The following is a 24,771-nucleotide window of genomic DNA, read 5'->3' on the forward strand; positions in this document are numbered from 1 at the left end:
CTTGGTCTTGTTTACTGCAAAATTTTCCCCCAGTTTGTTATCTGCCCTTTTAATGTTGGTCCTTTTTTTTTTCTGTTAATTTTCAGAAATTTAAACTTTCATATAATGTAATCTATTTTCCCTTTAATTACTTATATAACTAATAACCTCTGTCTTCTATCATCTAGAAATGTGATAAATAATTCATTTATATTTTTATCCAGTTTTAATGGCTTGATCGTTTTTTAAAAAGGTGAAATACTTGAAAATTACATTACATGTTCTTTTATTTCAAAAGGTCTTTCAATAAAATGTTCTCTTGTTTCACAAGTAAGGCAAATAACAAAAAAGGAAAAAAAAACAACGCAAAACATACAGAACAACACAGATTAAAGATCAAAAGTCCAAGTTCCCTCAAATTCTAATCAAGAGGTAACCCACTGTTTGGGGTACATATTTTTTCTATGCATATACTAAAATGTACAGGAAAAAGTACGTATAGCTTACTGACACTTCACCGCTTCCCCTCATGATCTTAGCTCATACATCCCCAATAAAGACTAAAGGATGCTAGATCTGGAGTATTTTAATAGTAATTCTGAATGTCCAAGAAGGGAGATAGTACATCCATCCAAGATTTTCAGACTTACTTAATTATAGAATTCTTTATTCAAGTGACAGCAGTTCAAAGACCTGGTAATCTTTAAAACAGTGTTTTGGAAATGCTGGCTTAGCACTTCAGACAACCCCAAACTGTAATGTTTTGTGAATACAAAGTATGCAAATCAAATATTTAATAAATGAAAGACAACAAACTTACTTGGGATACACTGGTTCATAAAGGTACTTGTCCCCTCTTGTAGATGTTATATGAAAAAACAAGATGTAGCCATTTGCCGTCTGAAAGATAAATTTTATTTACCATGAATTAAAGGGTAAGGCTATGACTGTAATCTTAATTTTATATATTCTTACTTTGAAAACACTTCAAGAACCCCCTTTTGAAGAGCTATAGCTTAATTATGCAAATAAAAAATCACTTTGTTTCAATATAATCCATCTTGTTTAAAGTAACTCATGAAAGGGATTTACAGATTTCAAAATATTTCGTAGGTAATTGAAATCAATAGTTCATAACATGCTGTAGACATTAATATTCTAAAATAACTTTATTATTCAATAATAGATGATTATTTTGCAAAATATACAGAACATTTTAAACTCTGGAATAATACGGCAAATAATTTTTCTGAGTTTTTAAAGCAATTATGTCACCAAATAGTAAGTATGATGAAATTCTTGACTCTACTCAAAGTTTATATAGTGTAACTTCAGAATAACATATTTTATACATTTCAAAATCAATCAATTAGCCTCTGATTTACTACAAAATATATCAAGAAAGAAGTAAAAACAGAGTAAACCTCCAACTTAAAAAATTTGAACATCAGCTAATTTTTCTAATAAAATGTTTTAAAAATATAAACTGTATTAAGTGAAGTAAGTCAGAAAGAGAAAGACAAATACCATATGATATCACTTATATATGTAATCTAAAATATGACACAAATGAACTTATCTACAAAACAGAAACAGACTCACAGACATAGAGAACAGACTTGTGGCTGCCGGGGGATGGGGGGGTGGAGGGGATGGATTGCGAGTTTGGGATTAGCAGATGCAAACATGTTATGCATAGAATGGATGAACAACAAGGTCCTGCCGTACAGCACAGGGAAATATAGTCAATATCTTGTGATAAACCATAATGGAAAAGAATATTAAAAAAAGTATATATATGTATAAGAATCACTTTTCTGTACAGGAGAAATTAACACACATTGTAAATCAACTATATTTCAATTAAAATATATATATAAGTATTAAAACAAACAGTGCCATCATATGATCATGGCACATATCTGACTTGTAAAGCTCAAACACCAATTTTACATTTATATAAATACAGAAAATACAATATTTAGCTTTTTCTAAACAAACACTTTCAGGCATTAACAGAGTGAAGTGGCAATGTTTTACCCAAACGTCTTTATATTCACATTGAATTCTTATCATTTTAGGGGCAGGAGGGCTTTTACCCACAGTAGAACTAAAGAAACTAAAAAAATTATTCAAAGTTTCAAGTTTCTTTCCAGTACTGGTTTTCTGTTTTTCACATAAAGGAATGCCAGAGGAAATACTCAATTTCTTCAGCAAAGCCAGGTGTTTTGTTTCTAAGCTATAAACTTTAATATTTTAATGTATTCCAAAACTCTAATTCAACATATTGGGATACAAAAGAAAAAAGGTTAAAATCCTTCAGAAAAGATCATCATTCTAATTACTCATGTGCAATTTTTTATTCTTCTAATGTGAAAACTATGAGATCAAAAAGAAAATGGATTCAAATCAAACCATATTGAAAGTTTCAGACATCATGACCCCTATATAGATTAGTGACTGTTTAAAATGTGTAAACTCTACTGTTACAGGGGCTAGAAAAGTAAAATAATATGGTCTAGTACTTAGATGAATAACATATAACCACTGTCTGAATATCAGTCACTCGAGGTCAAAAGTTCAACATTTCAGAATATCAAATGCTAATAATGTACTCAGAATTTTAACAAGTACTTAGAAGACTATAATGCCAGGAAAAACACAGCATCACTTTGCACCAGCATTTAGAAATTTTATACAGACAGTATACTAGATCAAATTACAAATAATGGCTTGATTTACTATTTTGGTATTCTGTATCAATGATCTTTACCAAGTTTCTATGGCTTTGCATGTATATTAAATGCTATTTATTTCCAGATCTCAATGACATTCATCAGTGATAATTTCATGAACAGTCCTGCCTTTGAACAACTTTAAAAGTTTTGGTAAAAAAAAAAAAAAAAAAAAGTTTTGGTAGTAAAAACATGATCAGCCTTAAAAAGTAGCATCTTTGTGTATCTATACCAAAACTGTTTTTATGCAGTGTTATGATGGCCCTTCTCTTCCTATCCCCAAAATACTGCAAAGAAGTATATTAACTACTGCTTACTCTGTGGGCAACAATACCAATACCTGCTTCGAGTATACATCCATAAACACACGCACACACCCCAAAACTAACTTTTCTAAGTTAATGAAAAGACAAAATAAAGAACTTCGAAGTTCTCTTTCCTGTTATCATCCCTATCTTAACAATATTTTTTTCTTTCTCCAAAGTATATTACTGAATTATGTGCCTTTAATTACAGAGGCCCAACAATCTGTAGGCAACTTATATGACAAGTCCCTTTCTTTTGTCTATCCATGAATTAGGGCCATAAGGTCATAAGGATAAAGGTATTGAGAGGATAAAAGAAAATCACTACTTAAATAGAGGATGGAAGAGAGAGACTTGTCTCTACTAATGCTACTTAGAAGAAAAAGAACTAGAAACAATAATGTAAAACGATATTAATAATGTAACAAATTATCAGAGAGGTATGAATATTAAAGTTTCACATCATTTATTTCAATTGCAAATCTAGTAACAGAGCTTTTAAAAAACCATGCAAACTACCTCACCTAATTCCACATTTTAAAAAGAAGAGATTGAATTCTACAGGTGGTGGTGGTAGTTGATATGGTTATCATTATTCTTATTATTATTAACTGCCTGTTTCTATTCTGCTTTGTTTGGGCATTTGGGAAGTTTTCACTTGCCACCCCAAATTAAATGTATTTTTAAATTACTTTATGACTGATGCATGACATATATATTACAAATAGTAAATTTCTGTAAACAGGAGTAATTTAAATCTAACCATGTCATGAGACAAATCAACTGCTATATATAACTAATGCTTAACCTGTAGGCAGCATCCCAATACTTTCCTCTACCAACCCAAATACTTTTTTGTACACGAATTCACCAGATACTTTAGAATTCCAAGTCATAGTGCATTTCTTCCTCAGCATATACCATTTTTACCATAAAGAATAGGACAGATTTATGCATCTGGCTCCAATGACTTGAATAATGGCATCACAGAGATTTCTGTTAATAACTTAAGAGAGAAGGATTTGATGATTTAGAGATGTATCTTCTATCCCAACATACTGTCATATCAGGTTTCAAATAAGGCTGATAACAGACTAGCATTTTTTAATTCTTTACACTGGTTTATAAATGATGTTCTGTTTTTAGCTTTATTGTTTTGTTATACATGTTCAAGTATATAAAATTACTCACCCCAAAGCATACTAAGATAATGATCTAACACTTTTGTATACACTTTTAGACTTTGTACATTCATACCTATGAATATATTTAAATGAAAAATAACAAAAATGGTTATAAATAACACATTCTCTCAAAGATAGGTGAAGAATATCTTTTGATACAAATAGTCCTCAAAAATTATTATATTATTACTAGTTCTATCACATTGTTTTATATCAGAATACTTAAAAAAAAAAAAAGACTTCTGCTTCCAACGAAGATGGATTAAGCTGAAGTCAATTTGTGCTCCCATCTGAAACAGACAACCAAAAAGCAAACAAAATATATGAAACAATGGTTTTCAAAACACTGACAAGCAATGAAGGCTAGTGATCCCTGACAGATGGAAAACAACTGAGGTGAGTTCTATGATTGTTCCAGCTTACTCTCTTGAGTTTCCAGGTCACAGCACTGAGAAGGGGAATAGAGACAGAGCCTGGCAGACTCCCTGAGTTGAGAAGATGATGTTGAGAGTCCAGGAAGATCAAGGCACTAACAAAATTTATATGACAGAATACCAGAGACAAGAGAGCTGCATGGAGAAAGAATCAAAGAGCACCAATAAGCACATGCATGTGAGGATACTACCAAGGCAGAACAGAAACCAAAAGCATTAGTAAAGGGAACAGTGCATGGTGCTCCAACTGTCCTGAAAACAGTCCCTGTCCCACCAGCAAGACTGAGGAAACTCATAACACACAGGGCATTGATTAGAATGCTCAGGAAGGTAGTCCTCAGGTATGGCTGTGGTAAACTGACTTGTTTTTTGTTTTTTTTGGGTTTGTGTTTTTTTCTGCGTTACGCGGGCCTCTCACTGTTGTGGCCTGTCCCGTTGTGGAGCACAGGCTCCAGACGTGCAGGCTCAGCGGCCATGGCTCACGGGCCCAACCGCTCCGCGGCATGTGGGATCTTCCCGGACCGGGGCACGAACCCGTGTCCCCTGCATCGGCAGGCGGACTCTCAACCACTGCGCCACCAGGGAAGCCCTAAATTGACTTTTTAAACAAGAATAATAGCAATGTATGCTGGGGTCTTACCATATATAAAAATAAAACATGTATAATATATGTTCCTTCACCCCAACAGAATTAAACTAGAAATTGATAACAGAAGATTTCTGGAGAACTCTCAAATATTTTGAAACTAAATAATATGCTTGTCGGGCTTCCCTGGTGGCGCAGTGGTTGAGAGTCCACCTGCTGATGCAGGGGACACGGGTTCGTGCCCCGGTCCAGGAAGATCCCACATGCCGCGGAGCGGCTGGGCCCGTGAGCCATGGCCACTGAGCCTGCGTGTCCGGAGCCTGTGCTCCGCAACGGGAGAGGCCACAATGGTGAGAGCCCTGCATACCGAAAAAAAAAAATAATAATAATATGCTTGTAAATAATTCATGAATAAAAGAAGAAATCAAGACAGAAATTTAGAAAAATACAGGATACTAAAATTTGTGGGGTGTTATTACAGCAGTACTTAAGGGAAATTTTATAGCTTCAAATACCTGTATTAGAAAAAAAGAAAAATGCCAAATCGGTGACCTTGGGTTCTACTTTAAACAAGAAACAGATGAGCAAATGAAACCCAAAGTAAATAAATTTTAAAAAATAGAGGAAATAATACAGATCAGCATAGAAATCAGTGAAGTAGAAAATAAAAATAAAATCAATGAAATTAAAATCTGTTTTTTTTTTTTTTAAAGATCATTAAAATCGATATACTTCTAGTCATACCGTCCAGGAAAAAAAGAAAGAAAATAACCACTATCAGAAATGAGAGAGGTGACATCACTACATATTCTACAGATATTAAAAGAATAACAAGGGAGTACTGTGAATAACTTTATGACAGTAAATTTCCAGCTTGGATGAAATGGATGGGTTCCTTTAAAGACACAAACTATTAAAACTTACTGAAAAGAAAGAGGTACCCTACATAGGCTTATATCTACTAAAGAAATTGAAATTTCAATTAAAATCCTTTCCACAAAGCAGAACAAAACTCTAGGCCCACATGCTATCACTGGTGAATTCTATCAAATACTTAGAAAAGAGATATCAATTCGACACAAACTCTTCTAGAAAACCAACAAAGAGGGAACGCTTTTGATCACACTTTATGAGGCCAGCATTACCCTCATACTAAAAGAAGACAAAGACATTATGAGGAAAAGAAACTATAAGCCAGTATCGCTTATTAACACAGATGTAAAATTTATAAATAGTTTTAGCAAATTAAATCTAACAATTTATTAATACATCATAAGTAAATGGGGTTTATCCAGGAATGCAGGGTTGGTTTAACATTCAAGAATCTATAAATGTAATTTACCATATTAACAAACTAAAAAAGAAAAATAGTCTGATAGTCTCAATAAATGCAGGAAAGACATTAGAAAAAGTCCAATATAACATTACTAATTAAAAATTTTCAGCAAATTAATGAGAGGGTTAACTTCCACAACTTGATAAAGGGGATTTACAAAATATCTATAACATGATTCTTCTTTTTTTAATATTTATTTATTTATTTATCTTTGGCTGCACTGGGTCTCTGTTGCTGTGCATGGGCTTTCTCTAGTTGCAGCGAGCGGAGGCTACTCTTCGTTGCGGTGTGCAGGCTTCTCCTTGCGGTGGCTTCTCTTGTTGAGGAGCATGGGCTCTCGGCACGCGGGCTTCAGTAGTTGTGGCACACGGGCTCAGTCGCTCTAGCTTGTGGGCTCCAGAGCGCAGGTTCAGTAGTTGTGGCGCATGGGCTCAGTTGCTCTGCAGCATGTGGGATCTTCCCGGGCCAGGGCTTGAACCCGTGCTCCCTGCATTGGCAGGTGGATTCTTAACCACTGTGCCACCAGGAAAGCCCCATAACATGATTCTTAATAGTAAAAGACTAAATGCTTTCCTCCTATTCAAAATTGTACTGGACAGTCTAACCAATAAAATCAGGCAAGAAAAAGAAATAAAAGGATCCAGATTGGAAAGGTAAAAAGTAAAACTGTTTTTTGACGTCTCTGTCTATACAGAAAATCTGGCAGAATCTACAAGAACGGTACTAGAATAACTGAGTTTAGCACGGTTGCAAGATACAAGATCAATAGAAAAATCAACTGCATTTCTATATACTACCAGTGAACAATCAGAAAATTAAAATACTGTTTTCAAAAACATCAAAAAATATAAAATACTTTGGGATAAACCTGGCAAAAGATGTGAAATACGTGTACACTGATAACAAAACATTGACAAAGTTAAAAATATCTAAATAAAGGAAGAGATATATGTTGTTCACAGGTCAGAAGATTCAATACTGCTAAGATGACAACTCCCCCCAAATGGATCCACATATCCAATGCAATGCCAGTCAAAATCTCAGCAGGTATTTTCATAGAAACCGACAAGCTGATGCTAAAATTCATACAGAAACAGAAGGTCCTAAAACACTGAAAACAACTTTGAAAACAAAGAACAAAGTTGAAAAAGTAACACACTGTGATTTCAAAGATTATTACAAAGCTAGAGTAATCAAAAGTAATACTATATTAACACAGACAAATATATCATGGAACTGAATAGAGAACACAGACAAAACCCCACATACATGTGGACAACAGATTTATGACACAGATGCAAAAGAAATGCAGTATAGAAAGGATAACCTTTTCAACAAATGGTGCTGGAACAACTGAATATCAATATGCAAACAATTAACTTAGATCCATATCCTGCACCATATATAAAAATTAATTCAACATATATCAGAGACCTAAATATAAAACCTAAATCATAAAGACTTCTAGAAGAAAGCACAGGAAGAAGATAAGAGCCATTAAAAAATAAACTAATGAACCAGACATCATCAAAATTAAGTACTTCACGCATTCAAAAAAGTGTTAAGAGGATGAAAAGACAAGTAACATACTAGGAGAAATTCTTCGTAAAGCATATGTGTAATAAAGGACTTGAATCCAAAATACACTAAGAACTCTAGAAACTCAACAATAAGAAAGCAAAGAACCCAATAAATAAAATGGGCGAATGATCTGAAAAGACACTTTACCACAGAAAACACACATGGCAAATAAACAAATGAAAAGATGTTCAACATCATTAGTTATTAGAGAAATGTAAATTAAAACTATAATGGGATACCACCACACAGCCATTAGAATAGCTAAAATTAAAAAGGCACACCTTAGGTTGGCAAAGAGGAATGAGAACTCTTGTACCCTGCTGGTAGGAATGTAAAGTGGTACAACTACTTCGTAAAAAGTTTAGCGTGTCCTTAAAAAGTTAAACATAAGGGACCTACCTTACGATCTAGCTGTTCCATTCATGGCTATTTACCCAAGACAAAAGGAAATATATGCCCATATAAAGATTTGTACATGAATGTTCGTAGCACTTTTATTTAAAATAGCCCAAAACTATAAACAACTCAAATGCCCATCAACAGATAAATGGATAAACCAACTGTGTTATATTCAATAAGATACTCAGCATTAACTACTGATCCATGACAACATGCATGAATCTCAAAATAATTATGCTGAGTAAAAGAAATTAGAAAAATGTCATAGCACATATTGTATGATTCCATTTGTTTAAAACTCTAGTAATCTGTAGTGACAGAAAGCAAATCAATAACTGGTTTTAGAGGGAGGTGAATCATGGCAGGATGGAGGAATTACAAAAGGGTACAAGGAAACCTGTAATGGATCTGTTCACTATCTTGACTAGTTATGGTTTCAAAATTTATCTAATTGTACATTTCAAACATGTGCAATTTATTGTATATCAACTGTACTTCAATAAAGCTATTTAGAAAAGAGGAATGGAAGTGATGGTTCGACTTAGAAACTTCTGCTTCTTGAAAAGCTTCTACCATCACAAGAAAGGCCTTATCTAGCCTACTGGAAAATAAGAGGTCACAAAGAAAACCAGAACAGACAGCTACAGTCAACTATCAGATATGTAACTAAGGGGCTATCCAGCATCAGTGGAGCTGTCAAATGACTGTAGCCACATCAGTACTAGAGGTGAGATCAGGAGAACCATCTGACCAAACCCAGAGCAAATCACAGAATGAGAGTAAACAAATGGCTGTTTTGAGCCACCATTTTGAAGATAATGGTTAAGTGTAAAAAATAACAACCCTAACAAAAATAGTATAATTTAAGGAAGTATAAATAGTATAATTTAAAGACACCAAGTTATGGAGACAAGAGCAAAATTCAAAGAGATCCAGGAGAATAGCAGAGTAATCACTTCCAAAACAGTGTCTGGTCACACCAAGATGGGAAAAAAAAAGAAAAAAAAAAAGAGAGATGAATGGGTACTATTTAGAACACTGTACTCCTCTACAATTTGCTGTATTCCACTCTCTTATAATACTTTGCTTTCAGCTGTTATTTGGTGACTCAATACATTAACATGCTGGGAAGGGGAAAAAAATCACAATGAAACAACAGGAATTCTAAATTAAACTGATGTCTTTCCCTTATTCATAAATAAGTTATATTCTAATTCATGTCACAGTAACTCATGTTGTGGCAAAACAATCTACATTTCCATTTAGCTGGGTGTGAAAGAGACTATTAAGAGTAGCAATAAGAAATAGAGTTGGAATGGCAGGTTGAGGCCAGATCACAAGATGCTCTGAATACTAGGCTAAGGAGTTTGGAACACATTTTGAATGCAATGGGAAGCCACCAAAAGGTTTAAAGTAAGAATAATATAAGTGGGACTTCCTTGGTGGTCCAGTGGCTAAGACTCCAAGCTCCCAGTGCAGAGGGCCCGGGTTCGATCCCTGGTCAGGGAACTAGATTCCACATGCCTCAACTAAGAGTTCACATGCCTCAACTAAAGACCCCCGCATTGCTGCAACTAAAGATCCCACATGCTGCAACCAAGATCCCGCGTGCCGCAACTAAGACCCGGCACAGCCAAATAAATAAATAAATATTTTTAAAAAATAAGAGCTGTGATTCAGAAATAGCTATGCATAATTTAGATGCATTTCAAGTAGACAAAAAATGTAACTGAAAGTTCTGAGTTCTAGGCAATCTACAAAAGATACTAAAAGCCTGTGCTAAGGCAATGACAATGAGAATAAAGAGAAGAGGATGGCAGTAAACTAGAGACAGGACTTAGCAAAATACTGGTGATTGGATGGGAACACAGAACCAAGGGACTCCAGGTATTTTCCTATTATAAGCAAAGCCTCAATAAAAATACTTATGCATATGCCTCAATATGCTGGTGCTACTGTTTGCCAGATAGAGTCCTAGAAATGAGACAGTACTTCAAATTCATTTTAATGTTCCTTGCGCATGGATATACATCAATTGTCTAAAACTGAGGAAAACTGTAAGGATATTTATGGTCTGGTAACATGTCTACAAAAATGATATTCTACTTCTGATGCTCAGAGAATACACACTCCCAAAAGCTATGGGCCAATTCTTAAACTGGTAAAGGATTTTCTTTCTCACACCCCATTAAAAAACAGTGTCAGTGAAATTTCTTTCTAAGGTACAAGTTGATAAGGAGGTGACTGTAGTTCTGTTGATGATACAGTACTAGAATTTTTAATATAACTGACATGTCAGAGCATACAATGACTATACCTGGGAATCAGGGGGAAGGCCATAAGAAAATTAAATGGGGATGACTGCTTTGGCTTTGACTTAATGTGCAGAAAGAGAGTGATGCTGTATTGCTCTATATAGGTCATACAACTGTATATCCTTCTCACACAGTCGATCAATGATTTTTTTTGTAGAAGCAAATTTCAAAGCGTCTCCTAGATTCAGCTTTATTCCATAATAGCTAGTAAGATTAAACAACCATGCTAACAGAGAAAGGCAGTAAGGCAAAATTATTAAGACTTTCAAATTCTAGAACCAGCCTTCATGGGTTAGAATCCCATTATCAGTGATGTGATCTTAGGCACATAGTATTTATGTAATCTGGGGCAGGTGCTTTAACCTGTCTACCATAGTTAGCTCTACTATATGGTGGAAGCAATAAAATTACCTACCTTTAGAGGAGTGTTTGTTTTATGTATTCAGGTGTTCCTATATGGGTGCATACATGTTAACATATGATATCCTCTTCTTATATTAATCCTTTTATCATTGTATAGTGTCCTTTTCTGTCTTTCTTTATGGCCTTTGCTTTGAAGTCTATTTTGTCTGATATGAGTATTGCTACCCCCACTTTCCTGTCATGTCCATTTGCATGAAGTATCTTTTTCCATCCCCTCATTTTCAGTCTATGTGTTTCTTTTACCCTAAAGTGGGTCTCTTGTAGGCAGCATGCTATAGGTTCTTGTTTTGTTATCCAGTCTGCCACTCTCTGTCTTTTGATCATTTAGTCCATTGACATTTAAAGTAATTACTGATAAGTAGATATGTTTTTACTGCCATTTTAAACCTTGTTTTCCAGTTGATTTTGTATTTGTCTTTTGTTCCTTTCTTTTTGTTTTTCCTTTTGTGGTTTGACAGTTTTCTTTTGTATTATCCTTGAGTTCTTTTCTTTTTATTTTTTTGTAATCTATTGTGTGTTTTTGATTCGTGGTTACCTTGATTTTCAAATATGTTAACCCATTACTATATCTCCTTGCTTTAGACAGGTAGTCATATAAGTTCAAACACATTCTAAAAGATCTGTATTTTCTTACTCCCCTCCCCTACATTTTGTGACTCTAATGTCCTATTTTACATCTTCATGTTATCCTCTTGCCATTCATTGTAATTATAATCACTTTCACAAAATTTTTTGATTTTTTAAAAAACCTATGTACTGGCTTCCTTAAGTGATCAAACAATCCCTTTATGTACTTGCCTTTCCTATTGTGATTTCTCTTTCTATAGTCTTGCTTCTTTTCTATTTACAAAAGACCTTTCAATATTTCTTTTAGGATAGGTTTAGTATTGCTGTATTCTTTTAGTTTTTGCTTGTCTGGGAAATTCTTTATCTCCCCTTCTACTCTAAATGATAATTTTGCTGGGTACAGTATCCTAGGTTGCAGATTTTTCCCTTTCATGACTTTGAATATATCTTGCCACTCCCTTCTGGCTTGCAAAGTTTCTGTAGAGAAATCAGCTGATAGCCTATGGGGGTTCCCTTGTAACTGATTGACTGTTTTTCTCTTGATGCCTTAAGAATCCTCCCTTTATCTTTAAATTCTGACATTTTAATTATAACATGTCTCAGTGTAGGTCTGTTTTAGTTCATTTTGTTTGCAACCCTCTGTGCTTCCTGTACCTAGATATCTGTTTCCTTCTTTAGATTTGGAAAGTTTTCAGCCATAATTTCTTCAAATATACTTTCAATCCTCTTTTCTCTTTCTTCTCCTGGGATCCCTATTATGCGTAGATTGGAATGCTTAACATTACCCCATAGATCTCGTATGTTGCTTTCAATTTTTTTTTTCATTTGTCTTTCTGTCTGCTGTTCTGATTGGGTGATTTCTGTTATTCTATCATCCAGATCACTTATTCATTCTTCTGCCTTATTTAGTCCACTGTTCATTGCCTTTAACTCAGTTTTTATCTTGGCAATTGAACTGTCTAATTTTGACTGGCTCCTCTTTATAGTTTCTAGTTCCTTGCTACAGTGATCTGCATTTCTATCAATAATCTTTCTTAATTTCTTTCGCATTTTTATTACCTCCTTTTTCAACTCAGTGTTTGGTAGAATGGAGAGGTTTCTTTCATTTTGTGTTCTTTCAGGGGATTTCTCTTGTTCTTTTAATTGGGTGTAGTTCCTCCAATTTTTCATTTTACTCATATTTCTCTCTCTGAATTTAGGAGAAACAGTTATCTACTGTGGTCTTAAAGGGCTGTTTTTTATTTGGGAGCATCCCTGTGTAGCCTGTGTGAGTCCAGTGTTTTTGGTGCAAGGCCTGTATTTGGTATGGATGCCTGCCATGTTCTGGCCATTATCCCCTTGACAGAGGGGTTGTGTTGTGGTGACCAGAGCTTGCACTGGATGTTGGGCGGGGCCTCTTCTTTGCTCTGTGGTTGTCACAGCCCTGTTGGGAGCAGGGTCTGCTCCCCAGTTGTTGGAGTAGAAGCCCCCAGATCCAGTTCTAAGCTACAGTGTGAGGTAGGCAGGACTGGAATGCTCTCACTAGGAAAGGGGTCTCTGTGTATTTTTCTCCAGGAGCTGTCCACCAGGACGTGCAACTCCGTGATGTCACCTGCCACCCGGTGTGTGCGCCCACAAAGTACAATATTGCTGGCACTGTCTTCAAACCAGCCTCCGTTACAGGAGCATCAATAATCAACAGACTCATACATTTCTCAGGGATGTGCATGCTCACAACACCACTGGTGCGAAAACCCACCAAAGTCACGCTCCTGCACCCACTATGGGAGTGCTGGTAATCTGCTCAGATGTCAGCCCTGCCTTTGCACGTGCACACCCACTCTGGTGGCGCTTGCACACTCCCAAAACTTGCTGGTGCACATTTCCAAAGTCCGCAGTGGCTGCAGCCATGCCCCGCTGGGAGCATGCTGACAATGAGGCTGCCATGGTGGGCCCACACCCTTCCCTTCGTGTGTTGACAATGGGGCTCCTATGGCAGACCTGCGCTCCATGCCAGTTGCATCCCAGACCACACTTCAGGCCCTTCAGGCTATCTCTGCATAGCCAAACCAAGTCCCCTCACCAGGTCTGTCCGCTGAAGCCCGAGTTTCAGCTTCCAGCCCCTGCACATACCGGCAGGCCTGCATGTCGGGCTGGAAAGTGCACCAATGTGCAAGGACCATCTATGCTGTCTCCCTCTACCCTACCTGGCTATAAGCTGGCTCCTGTATTCGTCTCTGAAGCTCCCTATCTGTCCCAGTGGACCTCCCAGCTGGTGAAGGAGGTTCCCAGGGTGAGGAAACCTTTCTTCTTTCACAGGTCCCTCCCAGGGGTGCAGGTCCTGTCCTGATTCCTTTTTATTTCCCCTTTCATCCTAACCAGTTACGTGGGCATCTTTCTTGCAGCTTTGGTTGTATTAGATCTTCTGCCAGCTTTCAGTATGTATTCTGTGAGAACTACTCCACTTGTAGATGTATTATTGTATGTATCTGTGGGAGGAGGTGAGCTCCATGTCCTTCTATGCTGCCATCTTGACAGCTTGCCCCTTCTTGATAAAATCATTACTGAAAGGTAAGAGACTTGGAAGACAAATTCAGGAGGTCTGCAAATAATGAATTAAAGAAAGTAAACAGGTATGCTAACACATATATATGGAATTTAAGGGAAAAAAATGTCATGAAGAACGTAGGGTTAAGACAGGAATAAAGACACAGACTTACTAGAGAATGGTCTTGAGGATATGGGGAGGGATAAGGGTAAGCTGTAACAAAGCAAGAGAGAGGCATGGACATATATACACTAACAAACGTAAGGTAGATAGCTAGTGGGAAGCAGCCGCATAACACAGGGAGATCAGCTCGGTGCTTTGTGACCGCCTGGAGGAGTGGGATAGGGAGTGTGGGAGGGAGGGAGACGCAAGAGGGAAGAGATATGGGAACATATGTATATGTATAACTGATTCACTTTGTTGTAAAGCAGAAACTAACACACCATTGTAAAGCAATTATACTCCAATAAAAGAAAAAAAGAAAGAAAACAGGACAAACCTTGTTCTATTTTTCTCTTATTTAGGAAAAAGAGAAAAAAAAATCCCTTGCTGCAGAAACAGACTGAAGTCTTCAGATTGAAATGCCTAAGACTCAGGTTTAATTTGGGTGGATTGGCCCGGGGTGGGAAGGAGGGAGGCAGGCAGAAGGAGACAATTTAATGGAAAAAAAAAAAGATATAATCTTGTAAGTAAAAATAACTTAATTTCAATCACAAAGAGAAAAAACTTTCAGAGAGAAAGAATAGGTTTCCTGAAAAGGGAAAAGACTCAGATTAACACTAGACTTCTCACTAATAACCCTAGAAACCAGAGGGCACTAGAACATTACCTCATAGCTAGGGAAAAAAAAAGAATCTCAATCTAAGGATCCTGTACCTAGACAGGATATCCTTCACCATGCTTAAAGAACAGTACGTTCAGATATTATTTAATATATGAATGCCCACTGTGTGCAGAAAATGCTCTTGGCATTGAAGCTATAGTGAAAATAACAAGCAAAAAGATATGGAACTAATATTCTGGGTTTGAAAAATGGACAGGGACTTCCCTGGTGGTGCAGTGGATAAAACTCCGCACTCCCAAAGCAGGGGGTCTGGGTTCAATCCCTGGTCAGGGAACTAAATCCCACACGCATGCCGCAACTAAGGGTTCACATGCCACAACTAAGGAGCCTGTGTGCCACAACTAAGGAGCCCGCGAGCCACAACTAAGACCCGGTGCAACCAAATAAATTAAAGAAAAACGGACAAACACAGGCAACCTACAGAAGAGGAACTGCAAAGGGCCAATAAATATAGGAAAAGATGCCAAACCTCAGTAGCAACAGAAATTAAATGGAAATTAAAATGACAAGACCATTTTTCACCAATCCAATGCAGGCACAATGTAGGTAAACAGGAATCTTAAGAACACACAGGAGTGACTCTGGAAACTGACAAAATTTTACGAAAAACTGATTTGGCAATATTCATTAAAAAGAATATACATATACACTTTGACCCAGCAATCCTACATAGGGAAAAGTGCCCTAAAGAAATAAATGCGCCAATACAAAAGGGTATATGTATAACGATGTTTACTGTAGCACTGTTTATAGTTGCCAAAGGTCCATTAAGAGAAGAATAGCAAAGAATATAAGAAACTTCCACACTATAGAATATTATACAAATACTAAAACTAATAAGTTGGAACTATATGTATTAATCTAGAAGGGTAGTCATAATATACTAAGTGAAAAAATCAAATTGCCGAGTAATGTGTAAATTAAGATGTTAATTTTGTGTGAAAATAATGAAAATTTCTATATTTATCTATTTAAATATCTACTCATCTGTAAGTTAGAATCCTATGCAAACATTCAAAATCAAGTTACAGAAAAATGTTGAAGTGAGACAATGTTCATGATATAACATGTCAAAAAAGCTGTACAGTAGCTTTCTATAAAGAAAAAATATGTTTTCAATAATCCTCTACCTATGAAAACTCACAGATTTATCAAATGTGCTCCTCATGAACAGGTGGCATTAACAGTCACTTATAGTAATATCACTTTGGATTTAAAAACAAACAGACTTCAATAGCCTTTCAAATTCTGTGTACTATTAAATGTAAGTGTATCTGCAAACAACCGTTAAAAAGGTATAGGAACGTAAGGAAAAATTAATGATTATCTGTGAGTAGTGAAGTTATTTATTTTTTCTTGTTTATCTCTACAATTCTCAGATTTTCTTCATCGAACATTTATCCCCCTTATTAAAAACTAAAACTTTAAAAAATCCAATCCTCAAAACTATAAAACTCCTAAAAGATAACATAACAGAAAATCTACATGACCTCGGTTTGGTGATGACTTTTAGATACAACACCAAAGGCACAATTGATGCAATAAACTGATAAGCTTGACATCATTAAAATTAAAAACTTCTGCTCTGCAAAAAATCTGTCAAAAGAATGAAAAGACAAGCCACAGACTGGCAGAAAATATTTGCAAAAGACATATCTGATAAAGGACTGTTACCCAAAATAACAAAAAACTCTTAAAATTCAAAAATAAGAAAACAAACAACCCAACTAAAAAATGGGCCAAAGACCTTAACAGGTACCTCACCAAAGATATATGGATGGCAAATAAGCATATGAAAAGATATTCCAGAGCATATGTCATGAGAAAAATGCAAACTAAAACAAGGAGATACCACTATACACCTATTAGAATGATCATAATCCAAAACACTGACAATACTGTCAAAGATGTGGAGTAACAGGAACTCTCATTCATTGCTGATGGGAATACAAAATGGTACAGCCACTCTGGAAGACAGTTTGGCAGTTTCTTACAAAACTAAACATAGTTTTACCATACAACCCAGCAAGCGCACCTCAGCGCATGAAAGGAGTTGAAAACATGTCCATACAAAAACCTGCACATAGATGTTTATACCAGCTTTATTCATAACTGCTAAAATTTGGAAGCAACCAAGATGTCCTTCAGTAGGTGAATGTATAAACTGTAATACATCCAATGATTTAATATTCATGCTAAAAAGTAATGAGCTATCAAGTCATGAAAAGACATGGAGGAACGTTAAATGCATACTACTAAGTGAAAGAAGCTAATCTGAAAAGGCTACATACTGTATGATTCCAATTATATGACATTCTAGAAAAGGCAAAACTATGAAGACAATAAAACAGATCAGTGGCTGCCAGGGGTTATGGGGTATGAAGGGATAAATAGGTAAAGCACAGAGGATTTCAGGGGCAGTGAAACTACTCTTTATATACTATAATGGTGGATACATGTCATTTATAAATTCATCCAAACCCACACAATGTACAACACCAAAAGTGCACCATAATGCAAACTATGGGCTCTGGGTGATAATGATGGTGAATGTAGATTCACCAATTGTAACAAATATATCACTCTAGTGGAGGATAATGGGGGGAGGCTATGCATGTGTTCGGGCAGGGAGTAATGCAAGAAATCTCTATACCTTCCTCTCAATTTTGCTGTTAACTTAAAATTGCTCTAAAAAAGTCTATTTTTCATAAAGTCCATTTATGAACTTATAATTCATATAAGCTAAACCATTAATTCATGTTTTAAATTATACAGAGATGAATTAACTTAAATCACTTGAATCAGGTCAGCATTTACTTAGCCTATTTAACATAAACCAGACTACAACAGCTAAATTTATGTTCATCATGACATCTCCAGTTGTATGGAGATGTATCTTCTAGAAAAAGACTATAAGCAATAACCAAGTAAAATAAAAACTGGACTTTCAGTAGCCAAAAAGAGTAAATTGTTATCTTCTCTTACATATGTATTTTACCCACCCCCAACTTGAGAATAGAAATAATTCCTAACTTCTTTGTTTTCTTAATATTTAGTATATGCAAAGGTTAATAAATTATTGTGAAATTGTTTCTGTAGAGGCTGTTTCTAGTTATCTGGTAACTGGCTCTGGGGTAATTAGGAGTGGGGAATAGTGGCACTAGTTAAAGAGCTCCATAAAGGATGTGGTTGAGGGTACAGGCTGTGAAGTGTTTGGTTTGCACATGAAAGGAACATTAGCAGGTAATCCTTTACTATCTCTAGAAATTGGTTAGCCCTGAGAGGGGCAGTCTCTCCAGGGCCAGCGTCAAAGCATCAAAATACAGAAAAACAACAACAAAAGATTACAGAGAGAAAACAATTTCCATAAATTTTACTGTTACAAAATTCTAAATATAATAGTGATGAAAATTTAGTACAATTTTTCTTTGTAATATATATCCACTAAAGAGAATGAAATTCTTTTTGTGGGGATATTTTTTGCTTAATTGAGGTTTAAAGTTAATGTTCCCCAACCAACATAATACTCAATGGGGAAAAGCTGAAAGCCTTCCTGCTAAAATCTAGAACAAGACAAGGATGCCCACTATCACCACTTCTATTCAACATGATATTGGAAGTCCTGGCCAAAGCAATCAGACAAGAAAAGGAAATAAAAGGTATCCAAATTGGAAGGGAAGAGGTAAAATTGTCATAAGACACAGATGACAACATACTATATATCGAAAACCCTAAAAACTCCACACAAAAACTACTAGAACTGCTAAACGAATTCAGCAATGTAGCGGGATACAAGATTAACATACAGAAATCAGTTGCACCTCTTTACCCTACCAATGAAATATAAGAAAGTTAAAAAAAAAAATCCCTTTAAAACTACATCCATAAAACGAAATAAAATACTTAGGAATAAAACTGACCAAGGAGATTTTATGTGCTGAGAATTATAAAACACTGATAAAGGAAACTGAAGATGACTCAAAGAAATTGAAAGACATTTCATGCTTTTGGACTGAAAAAATTAATATTGTTAAAATGGCCATACTACTCAAAGGAATCTACAGATTTAAGGCAATCCCTATCATAAAATTACCCATGACCTTTTTCACAGAACTAGAATAATCCTAAAATTTATATGGAACCATAAAAGACCCAGAAGTGTCAAAGCAATCCTGAGGAAAAACAACATAGCAGGAGGCATAACTCTCCCAGACTTCAGAAAATGCTACAAAGCTACAGTAACCAAAACAGCATGGCATGGTACTGGCACAAAAACAGACACATGGATAAATGGAACAGAGAGCCCAGAAATAAACCCACACTCAGTCAATCTTTGACAAAGGAGGCAAGAAGTCGTCTCTTCTTCTTCTACTTCTTGCTGAAGAAGTCTCTTCAGCAAGTAGTGTTGGGAAAGCTGGACAGCTGCATGTAAATCAGTGAAGTTAGAACACACTCTCACACCACACACAAAAACAAACTCTAAGTGACTTAAAGACTTAAATATAAGACAGGACACCATAAAGCTCCCAGAAGAGAACATAGGCGAAACATTCTCTGACATAAACTGTAGCACTGTTTTCTTAGGTCAGTCTCCTAAGGCAATAGAAATAAAAACAAAAATTAAAAAACGAGACCTATTCAGACTTATAAGCTTTGGCACAGCAAAGGAAACCATGAACAAAATGAAAAGAAAACCTATGGAATGGGAGAAAATATTTGCAAATGATGTGACCAACAAGGGCTTAATTTCCAAAATATACAAACAGCTCATACAACTCAATAACAAAAAATCAAACAACCCAATCAAAAAATGGGCAGAAGACCTAAACAGACATTTCTCCAAAGAAGACATACAGATGGCCAACAGGCACATGAAAAGATGCTCCACATCGCTAATGATCAGAGAAATGCAAATCAAAACTACAGTGAGGGGCTTCCCTGGTGGCGCAGTGGTTGAGAGTCCGCCTGCCAATGAAGGGGACATGGGTTCGTGCCCCAGTCCAGGAAGATCCCACATGCTGTGGAGCGGCTAGGCCCGTGAGCCATGGCCGCTGAGCCTGTGCGTCCGGAGCCTGTGCTCCACAGCGGGAGAGGCCACAACAGTGAGAGGCCCGCGTACAGCAAAAAAAAAAAAAAAAACTACAGTGAGGTATCACCTCACACTGGCAGAATGGGCATTATCAAAAAGTCTACAAATATTAAATGCCGAAGAGGGTGTGGAGAAAAGGGAACTCTCCTATACTGTTGGTGGAAATGTAAACTGGTGCAGCCACTATGGAAAACAGAGTTACCATATGATCCAGCAAGCCCACTCCTGAGCATATGGTCTGGGAAAAAAGGAAAAGTCTAATTTGAAAAGATACATACACCCCAATGTTCAGAGCAGCACTATTTACAATCACCAAGACATGGAAGCAACCTAAGTGTCCATCAACAGATGAATGGATAAAGATGTTGTGTATATATATACGAAATACTACTCAGCCATAAAAAAGAATGAAATAATGCCCATTTGCAGCAACATGGATGGACCTAGAGATAATCATACTAAGTGAAGTAGGCAGACAGAAAGAGACAAATACCACATTATATCACTTACATGTGGAATCTAAAATATGATACAAATGAACTTATGTACAAAACAGAAACACAGACACAGAAAACAAACTTATGGTTACCAAACGGGGATGGGGGTGGAGGAGGGATAAATTAGGAGCTTGGCATTAGCCAATACAAACTACTATATATATATAAAAAAAACCAAGGTCCTACTGCACAGCACAGGAAACTATATTCAATATCTTGTAACAAACCATAATGGAAAATAATATGAAAAATAATAAATATAAATATATATGTATGTATATAACTGAATCACTTTGCTGTACACCAGAAACACAACATTGCAAACCAACTACATTTCAATTAAAAATAAAGTTAGTGTTCCCACGATCAAAATCAATTGCAAAGTTTCCTCTTAATGCTAGTCTGTAATGTGATTTTACGTATTTATATGTGAAAATGTGTTTTCAAACCAGTACTGCCAAATACTGATCAACCCATGAGCATATGATTTTAATTGAATACATTCATCACTTGGTAGGCAATTATGAAGTCTACTAGATTTCTTCTATGTTTGCCTATTAACATGTCATTACACTGTAATCACTTCCAACTGAAGGTTAGGTGGAAGCACTCCTCATTTGCACAATTAATGGATTATGAATATGGAAATTTCTTTTGCAACTGCATCAAGATCCAAAAATTACTACTTGAACTGTGGTTTGACCTTAGAAAAAATATCTATTGCTAATTTTCCTTGGAAATAGACATCTTACTTCTTGTTAACTTTTGACAGCAGTGGAAATATAAAAAGCAGCCTGACTTTACTTGTAATTCAAACATTAGCTGTCATCAAAATGGCTTAACCACATATAAGTTTCACATATAAGCGCTGTTTTGCTTTATAGTTTTAAATTCACTAGGAAACATTATCAAGTCTGCAGCAAAGCTATTTTCCAAAGCCATTCAATGCCCCACAGGCGATTAAGAGTGGTTCCTCAAGTTCAAAAAATTTCAACCTCACACATGAGCTCAAAATATTCACAATAAATGTTTACCACTAACTGCTAAGCCATCAAAAGACTGTGGTCTTGGGCAAGTCAGGATATTCAGCTTCTATTTCTGACAAAAATTTAAAATAACCATCAGTTTTAAATGTTTACATATTCACAAGCTTTGTAAATTTGTCCAACTGAAGCCTTTTTCTGCTCCATGTTTTTACCACCATCAATCAAGACACCTTAGTGGATTCTACTTCAGGTTGTATTGAATTAGTGTTTTCTCAACTTTGAAAATTTTTTTCACCTGAAGTTGTCCCACACATGCTATTCATGGGGAGTAATTCTTAGTCATTTCACATTCTGTCTTGATATTCAAATAAACTGAGCTGTATTAACATTTGTCAATTCATCATAAGAACCAAGCAAACTTACTTTGATTGCACCTTCATTTTAGTTTTTTATTTTTGTGAAAAAATTCTGTGTGATGAGATAATCTATTTTAAATTTTCTGATTTTTCCTGACTACTAATTTCAGTGAGCTGGGAATACTGTGATGAGTACGTAGCTGGGTAATTTCAACTTATACTGTATTCTTCTGGCATCACTATAGTGTCATTCCATAATAAACACAATATTTTGCCATCTAATTCGGTAATAAAATAATACACATGTGCTTTGAAAGCATGAAATTCAAAATCTATTTTTCTCTTTTTATTCCTTTGACGTGATCAGTATACACTAGTAATAAAAATAATATGACATGTCACAATATAGCAATATGCGTGGCACTTGAAACAATGAATTTATAAATGCTTTATTATAATTTATACTGCACTGAGCAGAAGAGTGAAGAGATAAAGCACCATGTATGGTCACTGTCAGGATTACTCAACTCAGCTGTTGTCCCTTGAAAGCGGCCAGACAACATGTAAAGAAATCAGCATTTTCATACTCAAAAACAACATTACTGATGGACAATAAAATTTTAATTTCATATAATTTTCACCTGTCAAAAATACTATTCCTCTTTGATTTTTTCAATAATTTAAATACATAAAACTATTCTTAGTTCATGGTCCACACACCAACAGGAAGCAGAGTAAATTTGGTACATGGTTGGTAGTTTGCAAACCCTTGCTGCAGGAAGTGAGGAACTACTCAATATTTTTTATTTTATGGAGCCACTTTCAGATGATTAACCCAGTCAGCATTATATAGCATGAACAGGAAAAGGACCAAAAGCAGAGAGATAAATCAGTGTAGTACTTGACAGTAAATGGAATCTAAGTACCTAATTCTAAAGTCCTTCTCTCCAATATACACTACCTGTGTAACTTTGGATAAAACTTACTTTCTCAAACCCTCAATACACTAATCTACTACGAAGGACAACTGTATCTACTTCGAAGTATCGAGCTTAGAAGAGATGATACACCTAACACGGTTATAATAGTTACATGGAATAATAGTTACATGCTCTCAAATAATAATAGTTACATGCTCTCAATAAATGTATTATTGCTAATTCAAATTAGGTGATGATGACAGCCCAAGAGCTGACAATGAAAAGGTAAAATTAACCAGACCTAAGCACATTAATGGAATAGAGGAGAAATGCAGAAATAAACCCAAATGGATATGAGAATGTAGTATGACATAAACACAAAGTTTATCATTTTTATGAGACATCCTTGGGAACAGAGGGCAGGATTTATAATATAAATTTGGGAATACCATGTAAATACAGATGAAAGCTTAAAAAATCTAGATTAGACTTCAAGGACAAAACAGCAAAGTGAGAGGAATAAAAAGAAAAGGATATAGGCACCGTTTAGGGATCGGAGGAAGTAGAAGAATCAAGAAAGACAATACAGTAGGAGTAACCGGAATAGAAGAATCGGTACAGCAATTCCTATCACAGATGGTAAATACTAATGGGTGTGAAAAAGTGAAAGGATCTCATCTAAGAGAATTAAATTTAAATGCAATGTAATGATTTCATAAGAAAACAGCATTAAAGCTGAAAAATGTACTTACTGACACAGCTATCATGGTACTATCTGGCCTCCATTCAGCTTGCTTGTAGGATCCAAACTGAGAAGATGATTTCGCAGGTTCCTTGTAGGTTACGATTAATACACTAGGCTGGAAGAAAACAGTTTTATTTTATTAATATCTCATAAAAAGTAAAAAATCTAAGATAACATCATCGAGTACACTCTGACAGTATTTTAATAATTCTAGAAGTATAATAAAAGATAACATAATCCAGTATTAAATGAGTTTAAACAGTCCAAGCAAATCAGCTAAAAAGAACCATAAAGAAAGACAATCTGAATAAGCCTATATCCATTAAAGAAATTGAATTGATAATTAATAATCTTCAAAAACAGAAAGGACCAGGCCCAGATGGGTTCACTGGTGGATTCTACCAAACATTTAAGGAAGCAATCATACAAATTTTCTACAATCTCTTCCACAAGATAAAAGCAGAGAATACTAACTCCTTCTATGAGGCCAGTATTACCCTAATACTAAAACCAGAAAAGACATTAGAAAATAAAATGACAAACCAAGAGCTCTCATGCACATAGATGCAAAAATTCTAAATATTAGCAAATCAAATCCAACAATGTATAAAAAGAATCATATACTATAATCAAGTGGGATTTATTACAGATCTGCAGGATTGGTTCAACATTTGAAAATTAATATAATCCACTATCATATCAACAGACTAAAGGAAAAAAAAAATCACATGATCTTATAAATAGATGCAGAGAAAGAATCTGACAAAATCCAACACCCATTCATGACAAAAACTCTCAGCAAACTAGAAACAGAGGGGAACTTCTTCAACCTGACAAAGAACATCTACAAAAACCTATAGCTAACGACATACTCACTGGAAGAAACTAGCTTTCCTGATAAGATCAGGAACAAAGTAAGGATACTCCCTCTTACCCTTCCTTTCCAAAATCATACTGGGAGAA

General features: G+C 35.6%; 1 protein-coding gene across 2 annotated transcripts in view; it reads right to left on the reverse strand.

Annotated features, from left to right (window-relative positions):
- RIC1 (RIC1 homolog, RAB6A GEF complex partner 1) overlaps positions 1-24,771 on the reverse strand; it is a 137,410-nt gene that overhangs the window by 75,762 nt on the left and 36,877 nt on the right. For both annotated transcript variants that reach the window (XM_065879196.1, XM_065879195.1), the window contains exons 2-3: positions 23,816-23,923; positions 800-879 (exon numbers count right to left, since the gene is read on the reverse strand). In XM_065879196.1, coding sequence (XP_065735268.1) covers positions 800-879; positions 23,816-23,923 — 188 coding nt within the window. The remainder of the gene's footprint in view (positions 1-799; positions 880-23,815; positions 23,924-24,771) is intronic.

The sequence above is a fragment of the Phocoena phocoena genome, chromosome 6 (assembly GCF_963924675.1).
Source record: "Phocoena phocoena chromosome 6, mPhoPho1.1, whole genome shotgun sequence".
In the NCBI taxonomy this organism is placed as follows: domain Eukaryota; kingdom Metazoa; phylum Chordata; class Mammalia; order Artiodactyla; family Phocoenidae; genus Phocoena; species Phocoena phocoena.